Source organism: Pterocles gutturalis, unplaced genomic scaffold (assembly GCF_000699245.1).
Source record: "Pterocles gutturalis isolate BGI_N339 unplaced genomic scaffold, ASM69924v1 scaffold40972, whole genome shotgun sequence".
In the NCBI taxonomy this organism is placed as follows: domain Eukaryota; kingdom Metazoa; phylum Chordata; class Aves; order Pterocliformes; family Pteroclidae; genus Pterocles; species Pterocles gutturalis.
In genome coordinates, this window is record NW_010111631.1 from 18940 (window position 1) to 27256 (window position 8317).

An 8317-nucleotide genomic window follows, 5' to 3' on the forward strand; every position below is an offset into this window, starting at 1 on the left:
CAAAGGAAGTGTGCCTGACTACAAACCACATTAGCAACGGTGCTTGCCTCTGCATTGTGTTCAGTGGGAAACCCTGCTCCCGAAAGGCCATCTGGGCAGCACGTATCAAGAGAGAAGCAATGGGAGCAATAGGCGTCTCTCAAGACTTGGGAAAGCAGCAGCATCTTTAAGTCTTCTTAAAGAGCTAACCTCTGGCAGGAATTCTAGGGGAAGGCCATATTTCAAACATCTTATCCAGATCCAGTATCTCAGGATCCTAATAAGTTTTCTGTGCAATATTGTGTATGATTGGAACCACAGCGGGTGTGTAATTCAGAATTCATTATCCTTTGTGCAAAGTCCACTGGCTCTGATAACTTTAAAATAGGGAGGAAATTTTGTTATCACTTTTCTTTAGGATTTCCAAGCAAAGCAGAAGCAGAGCATCTGTTTTGGGTAACTGAGCATCTAATTTGAGTAACTCTTCCAGGATGGTCAGTAATTGGCTATTTTTTCCCCTCACAGACTGTGAAACCAACAAGGAAATGAAAAGCCATTTTAAATATATGTTTTTATTTCAGATGCTTTGAAATTCGTATGTGACACAGAGTGAGGAAGTAGGAACCTCAGTGGATTTACCATCTGGGGGAGATTTTGCTACATTCGCCTCACAATAATACATTGAATTTTGTAATTTTTATTACTGCACACGTTCGAAATATGTGCAGCCTCCTGCCACTAGAGTTCAGTGAATTTTTCTAGGCCACAGAAGGTTATTTGTCATTCAGCCTGCTCAGCAGCAGGCTTGGAGTCAGTTTGGATCCTAATGGAGAAGAAGTTGGCACAGCCACAACCGCGGTGCAGTCAGGCAAAGTGTTGGCACAACTGTCTCCTAGTCCTTTCCCTTTGTCCAGATGTGGGACACGAGAGCTGTTCTGGAATCCCTGCTAGGAAAGCTGTTACTGCCTTTGCTGGACTATGGTTTGGTTTTTTTTTTAAGGGACCTGAGCTTGCATTGCTCTGAATCCAGCATGCAGGTGCTAAACTGAGTTTACAGGCATCAAGGGGCTAGCCACATCCAAGCGGCAGATGTGGTTGGCAATGCATTTGGCCTGACCTGGATCGGCTGAGGGGATGCAGACACAAACAGCCACTCTGGGCTCTTACCTCCCTCCCTCACATCTTCAGAACCACTGGCCACATCCCAGACACAGCCAGAGCCCACAAATGTGACACAAAAAAGCCAAAGGCAGACCAAATCATTCAAGTCACACAGCTGCTCTACTACAGTTTTATAATGGAAAGTTAGTTTGTCCTCCCCCAAAATAAAAGTCCTGTGATGCAGTAATGCAATAATGCACAGATTCCTTAGATTCTTGTTGTGTACTGTGGGTAATTGCAGGGAAGGCATCTGACACTTTAGACAGCTTTGTTGGCCTAAAACTGGAGTGCCTGTCTTTGTGACTGGTGCTGGAAGGGGAAATTATTGCTGTTCTTATAGCTGCTTATTAGTGAGTTAATCTGGAAAACAGAAACTGTCTCTAGCAAAACTGCTAGTGGACCCCGCTGATCACGGGATTGGGACATTTCTTCTTCATGCACTTGATTAACGAGCTCAAGAAATGAGTTACTAAGGAGTTTCTGTTTCAGAGAATGTCCCCAAGAGGGATGTACAGAGCAAAGATTGGTTTCAGAGGTGGCATTACATGGGCTCAAAGATAATCCACAAGCTTTGAGGAGAACATGTGAAATGGTGTCACAAAAGCTTTCCCACAACTTGACATAAAAGACTCAGAGCTCAACAGCTGCTGCTCTGTACGAAAAGAAGGGAGCCTATTCAAGGGCAATACAATAGGGATGGAAAAGCAGATCCTGGAAGAGGTCATTTAAGCCTTACCTGGTCTTACAAATAATGAGTTGTAGAGTGAGAGAGAAAAGTGTCCGTGTGTGCATGTATTCACATTAAAAGACATGCATGACCACACACATATATATTACTAGAGACACGAACACATATATTAATGTAAACACAAATAGTATTTACTAACTACAGTAAGATATCCCCAAACATAAACCCTAACATTACTTGACAGTAATTTATCTGATCATTATTATTCCTGTATTGAACCTTATAGAGGGAGATGCTGATGCTCACAGAGAAGTGCATTGAACTGATAAGGTCACAGAGCACATTTGGAGTAAATCTGGGTCCCAAACGTATGGTTCTAAATGTGTGGTTAACACTGCTGCCAGCCTGCTTCACCCTTCTTGTGGTATCACAGAGCAACTTCACTGTCAGCCTTGCTCCACACACTCCACGGTGCACATCCAGAGGGTGCAGAAAACACTCTGCTGCCATTGCCTTCTTCAGCTGTTCATGTGAGGTTAGAGCTCACAGAAGAAAGTAGTACTTGGATCAGCAGAAGGCAGGATAAATGCTGGCAGATCTGGCTCAAGTTTTCCAACATGAATCTCTGCCTGTGTGGAGAAACTGTCCCAGTGGAGGAGGAGGAATCAGGAGTTCAGTTTCTAATTTTATGGGCTATATGAATGTCTTCTGCACTCAATTTTCCTTTGTGCACAATTAATACAATTAGAGTAAAACGCATTTTGGGGAGGGAGTGAAAAAGCAGCATGTGAGACTGAACCGATCCCAAAACAGTCTCCGAGATCCTTCTCCTCATGGATTTATCTTGCAGGTATTTGAAAACAGAAACATAAAGTGCTTGTGACATGGCTTGAGAGTGCTCTAAAGAGGTGCATAAGATATTGAGGAAAGAGAGCAAAGATCAAAAGAGAAAACATTTTCAATAACTGTGTGTACTTACAACTAAATGTATTTATTTGCAGTAAGCCAAACTGGAAAAGCTGTTTTCTGTCTCACATGGGCAAAACTGGTGTCACAGCTGCCTGAGGGAGCACAACTGGCTCTGGCTTATGGAGGAGAGAAAGCGAGTGGATTTAAAGAAATTCTGCTCTTTATCTCAGAAAGCCAGAAACTGCCCATGTGTGCGTGTGCATTTGTGCACGCTTAAGCGTGTGCCTCCGTGTGTCCCCAGAGAGGACTGCAGCCCCACGCAGCAGCTCTGGCAGTAGGGCAGTAGTTTACTTCCCGCCATCGGCAGCTGACCTCCTCCTTCCTCCACACATGTGAACCCAAGGCTGCGTCTGGAATGCTATTGATCTGCGGCATTAGTCAGCAGCCTTTTCCCATTGAAGGCCAGCTCTTTCCCAGCTTCTGACATGTAATTCTGATCCCAGCCTTTCATGTACCACACACTCCCCACCTGCTCATCTGGGAGAAGGTCATTATCCCCAGGCTATTCACTGGCAACGGAGCATGCAAGAATAGATGCTTCTCCTATTGTGCTGCCTGTCTCCCTGATTGGCTCTGGAGTGTGGGAAACTCCACCAAGCCGAAGACCCACAGACTCGCAGTGAGGCTGCACAGTATAAATATCGGGCAGAGGCAGCTTTCAGCAACATATTTCTCCTGGACTTCCACTCCGAGACCTTCCTTGTTTTCTCCGGACAGATGGCTCCCAGCACTGTTTTCATGGAGCCCGACAACCTGCTGACACCGAAGGAGAAAAACAAAGTAAGTCTAGGCAAAGCAAGGCAGCTTCGAGCCATGCTCTCAGCTGTTCTCATAGCAGTGTACACTAGCTGAGAAACAGGTCCACATTGTTTAGAAACAGTGATGGGCAACAACCAGTCCTGTGAAATGGCAGAAAAAAGATCCTTCTAATAACAGATCTCTGTTCCTTTACTTTTTGCAGCTGAGGAAGCCGGTGGTGGAGAAAATGCGCCGTGACCGGATTAACAGCAGCATCGAGCAGCTGAAAATGCTCCTAGAGAAGGAGTTTCAGAGACACCAGCCCAACTCCAAGCTGGAGAAAGCCGACATCCTGGAGATGACTGTCAGCTACCTGAAACAGCAGAGCCAGCTGCAGATGAAGAGTGAGTATTGAGTTTTACTTTAGTCTCTAGCTTACTGCAAATCTGTGACAGTTTTATGAATCTTTAGCCATGAACAATTGCTCTAAACTATTCTTTCTTCCCCTTCCCTCTTTTCTCCCCTTCTCTAGCTGCAGGATCCTTCCATAAAAGCTCTCAGTTTGACTTCAGAGAGGGCTATTCCAGGTGTTTGCAAGAAGCTTTCCATTTCCTCTCTCTTCATAAAGTCCGAACTGAAACACAGGCCAAACTTCTAAGCCACTTCCAGAAAAGCCAGTCAGCTGCTATGGAGGCTGCCTTTTCCCCTGGGAAGCCCAGCACCCTGAAGCAAACATCTCCGAAAGACACCCATACTCTCTGGAGGCCCTGGTAGTCAGGGGAGTCCTTACTTTGCGGACCTTTGCCTTTTACAGTCTAGAGGAAGGAGCTGACTGCAGCTGATAGTCCAGCTCTTATCCTCTCTTCTGTAGGGAATTTTATTTCCCCGTGTATTTTATTTATGTGTGAAAAGAATGGCATACTTTGACTTTTATGCGATCCTTTGGCAAAAGTTTAGGCATTCTGTTGAGTGGTATCGAAGCTGTGTAAATGCTGGTGATAACAGTACACAGCATGCTGCCCCGTCAGGGGGCAAATGTCTTCAAAATGGAGGAGGGCATTTTTGTAAATGTTACAGTTGTGACGGACAAGAATTGCTGTAGGAGAGATTTCTCTAATATTGCTTGTAAGAGCCATCAGCTTTGCTCTGGCTTGACTAGCAACTCGTTTGCCCAGTCACTCCGGAGGATGAATTTTCTACCCTTTAGTTCATGCACACTTGATTAAAATTCATTTCCCTCTGTTTGCTGGTAACTTGTACAGCATCAAAGATGGTTTTTGTTTTGTTCTGGATTTTTCCCCAATGACCCTTTCATAGTCCTAGTATGTACAGTGTGATGGATGAACAGAAGCTAGGAAACTACGTGGAATATTTCTACTATTTTTCTGCTTTTTTCGATTTAGAAAAAGAGTATGTTACTGCTTTATGTTAAAGAAAAGGTAGTAGGTAAAAGGCTTGATTTGTCAATGTTATACATTTTGGGTGTAAGTTATGCTTTTTCGAGCATTTTCATTATAATAATGATTTTTGTTTGTATTGAGTGGTTTAATTCATGGTGGATAGTGTTTCTCCCACTACTGGGACAGCCGTATGGCTTCCATGCATACTATGTATGCGTCTCTGTGTTTGTAGAGAGCAATAAAATGCATTTGTGTGCAACTTGTGTCTGGGTTTTCTCCCTCTGAGGGATATGCAGCCACTTGGGCCCCTGAAAAGGACTAATATGTTAATCTTCTAAAGGAGTGGGATTTTTTTGTAAAGCAAAAGGAACTCATATTTTAATCTACTCTATATATTCTTATAACTACCATCACATAAGTACCTTACACCCTTAACCCCAGGAAGTAAGCATGTGCTGCTGTCACACAGATTCTTTTCAGCTGAATCATACTGAGTGTTTCCTTAGTCACTGCCCCTTCTATCCACACCAAACCTTCTCACCTGAGGAGTAAAGCCTTCAACCTGGCCACCTGGCTTCCCTACAGGCAGCAGCGGGATCTGAGTCCTCCTTTCACACGACTCTTTCACCTGACACTGAGAGGAAACAGACTCAACGCTGCAGTGCTGCGTATCCTCTAATGCCTCCCCACAACTTCTCCGAGAGCTCAGAGGGGCAAATAAACTGTCCCACAAAGCCCTGGGAAAGAGCTGTACTGCAGCTCTCCTCGCTGCAGCGTGGAGCAGGGGTGGGATGGCCCTGGAGGTCCTGCGGATGGGTGAGTGCTACCCCAGCAGGGACACACACACCTGGGTACGGCCTTTTGGCGCTGTTGTGCCTGTCTGAATTGGGACTCCTGGAGCATCCGTCCTCAGAGTTTGTGGGAGGTGTGCCTGAGCCAGCAGCAAGTTATATTGCTCGGAGGTGTCCCCAGACCAAGGAAATTACCTACAGCTCAGTGCAAATTCCCTTCCTATGACAATAATCATGATAGTAAACTAAGTTTGTAACTTAGGTGAAAAACATCCTTTTGATTTAAAAAAAAAAGTGATAGTTCTGCAATGTACTTATGGAGTTACGGAATGTTTTGGCTAGAAATACATAATCCAGTTATGTTAGCCATAAATCACACATTGCTTGCTTATGTAGGTTTTCATTTGTCTTTTGTTATGACAAGGAAGGAATTGTTCTGCTTTTTTTTATCACTGATTTATCATATATATGCTTTTTCTTGCAAGAGGGAATTTGGGGTCTGTGCTAGGGGATACCATCACGTGACAGAGTCCCTGTATACTCTTTCACTCTGGATTTCTTGGCAGCAACTTATCCAGCAAGTGAATTGGCTTGCGATCCAGAGAACTTGCTATGTAAACTTCTATAATTATGCAAAGTGATTGTCAGAGTACTTAGAATACTAAGAAGTCCTTACTGCAAAACGTTCTTTAGATATAATATTGAAGGATGAATACAATTTTATTGTACTGAGGCAGATTTAGGATTCCAAAAAAGAGCTTTGGACTGGAACCAGCCAGAAGGTTCAGATGGGTGCAGATGGAGCGGTGGCTCTGGCTCCTCAGCTTGGTGACCAGGCAAGAACAATAGGACATCCATTAACAGATGTTCATAAACAGACTTCCTCTTAGTCTTGAAGAAGAAGTCCCTTCATATACCCTGCCCAACATCTAGGGTTATTTTTTTTCCCCCCTCTTCCTTCTGTCCTAGCAATGGAAGCTCAGATTCTAGCCTTGACTGGAGCTCTGCCTTCCACACCTCGCAATGCCCTTGCTGTGTGGAAGCTCCTGGGCGAGGGCACAGACATGGATCTTCCCAAACCTGACACTGGAATCTCTAGTTACAGGATTGCAGCTTTCGAATAGTCCTGTCACAGGATTTACTGACTACAGTATCATGTGAACTGCATAGCGTGGTTCAAATTAAAAAATTGGTCAATATTTTTTCCAATTGTATGAGGAAACAGCATGTGCGTTGGCAAGCAGGAATTAAGACATCAGCATAAATTAAGTAGGTTTGTGGTACCCTGCTGTGGTCCTCCTGGGGCAAGGAGGAAGTAGCAAACTGCGGTAACAACCTGCAAGAGCTGGTGATTCAGATGCTTGCTGAAAAAAACACAAGAGCAGGAAAACCATAACCAATTTGGAACTGATTGTTTGGTCACTCTAGGATGCCACAGACCTCATTTGTCTCTGGTGTGTCGAATAGAGACAGCTTCTGTGTCTCTGTCTCGCATTGCCTGCTTGAGGAAATTGAAATGCACAGTGCTACGCTGGTGCTGCTATCAAAGTAGGAGCAAAAAGACCCACTGAGACTGACTGGCAATTTTGACTGAACCTAAAAGACAGTTGGAGGTCTCGGGAATATTATGTTGACATGAGTTTGGGGAAAACAGGCAGAGAGGGAGATTCACATTTGCTAGTCTCTTAAGGGAAGGACAGCAACAGGAACTCACCTGTGTTGCTGTATACTGAAGAATTCAGAGATGAAAGGAATGTTGCAAGCCTTTCCCTGACAAGACAAGCTTTGATCAGAGCTTGTACCCTATCAGGCACAAAATATTCCAAATACGAGACATAAAGCTATGGGAAACTTGTCCTTGTGAGTTCCACTGCTAACAAGCATATTTGATGACAACAGGGAATGTATCTTTTTTCAGACAGGCTGTGTTAACTCTGTTGTTTTTTTCTTTTTTTCCCCCAGGAGAGATATCTGCATTTAAGAGCACAGCTGTTATATTTCAGTCCAAACGAGCACACAGACTGTCCGCCTGCCTTCTCCGTGAGAGATTCCCTGCAGTTCTGAACTCATCAAAAGCTTCGACAAAACGCTCATCTCTTCACACTCTTCTCATGCCGTGTTCTGCTGCAAGAAACGCTCCTACTCATTTCAGAACCTGGTAAAGCATTACCACTTTATTTTTGTTATTCAAAAAGAGAGGGAGGGAAACCTGTATTTGCATAAACTGCTTCCCTGGAGCATTCGAGGAACAGTGACCCACTTCAGCAACATTTTTAATATTCAAAACAACAGCTGTTTTTAAATACTGCCGGCCCTTTCGGTAATCCAAACATCTGCTGGGAGCCTGAAGCTGACTAAAAGCCAGAACCCGGCCTGGCCCCGTGGCCCTGCTCGCCAACGCCGAGGGACACCCGAGGGAACCTGAACCGCCCGTAACGGCGGACCTCGGCGCTGGGCTTTCGGCCCGAATAACCTCTCATTCAGACATGTGCAGCGGCTTTTCTCAGCAGTCGGTTGTTTCCCGGTTCGCCTCCTGTTTCCACGCCCCGGCTGGGAGCGGAGAAAAGCGGCCCTGGGGGACCCGCGTCCCG

General features: G+C 44.9%; 1 protein-coding gene across 1 annotated transcript; it reads left to right on the top strand.

The window, feature by feature from the left end:
• The first annotated feature begins 3484 nt into the window (after positions 1 to 3484).
• Positions 3485 to 5194, top strand: LOC104462011 (transcription factor HES-5-like). The gene is made up of 3 exons (XM_010073785.1): positions 3485 to 3577; positions 3759 to 3939; positions 4068 to 5194. Exons 1-3 carry the CDS (start codon positions 3515 to 3517, stop codon positions 4307 to 4309), a joined length of 486 nt encoding a protein of 161 aa, XP_010072087.1. The 5' UTR covers positions 3485 to 3514; the 3' UTR covers positions 4310 to 5194.
• The last annotated feature ends 3123 nt before the right edge of the window (positions 5195 to 8317 follow it).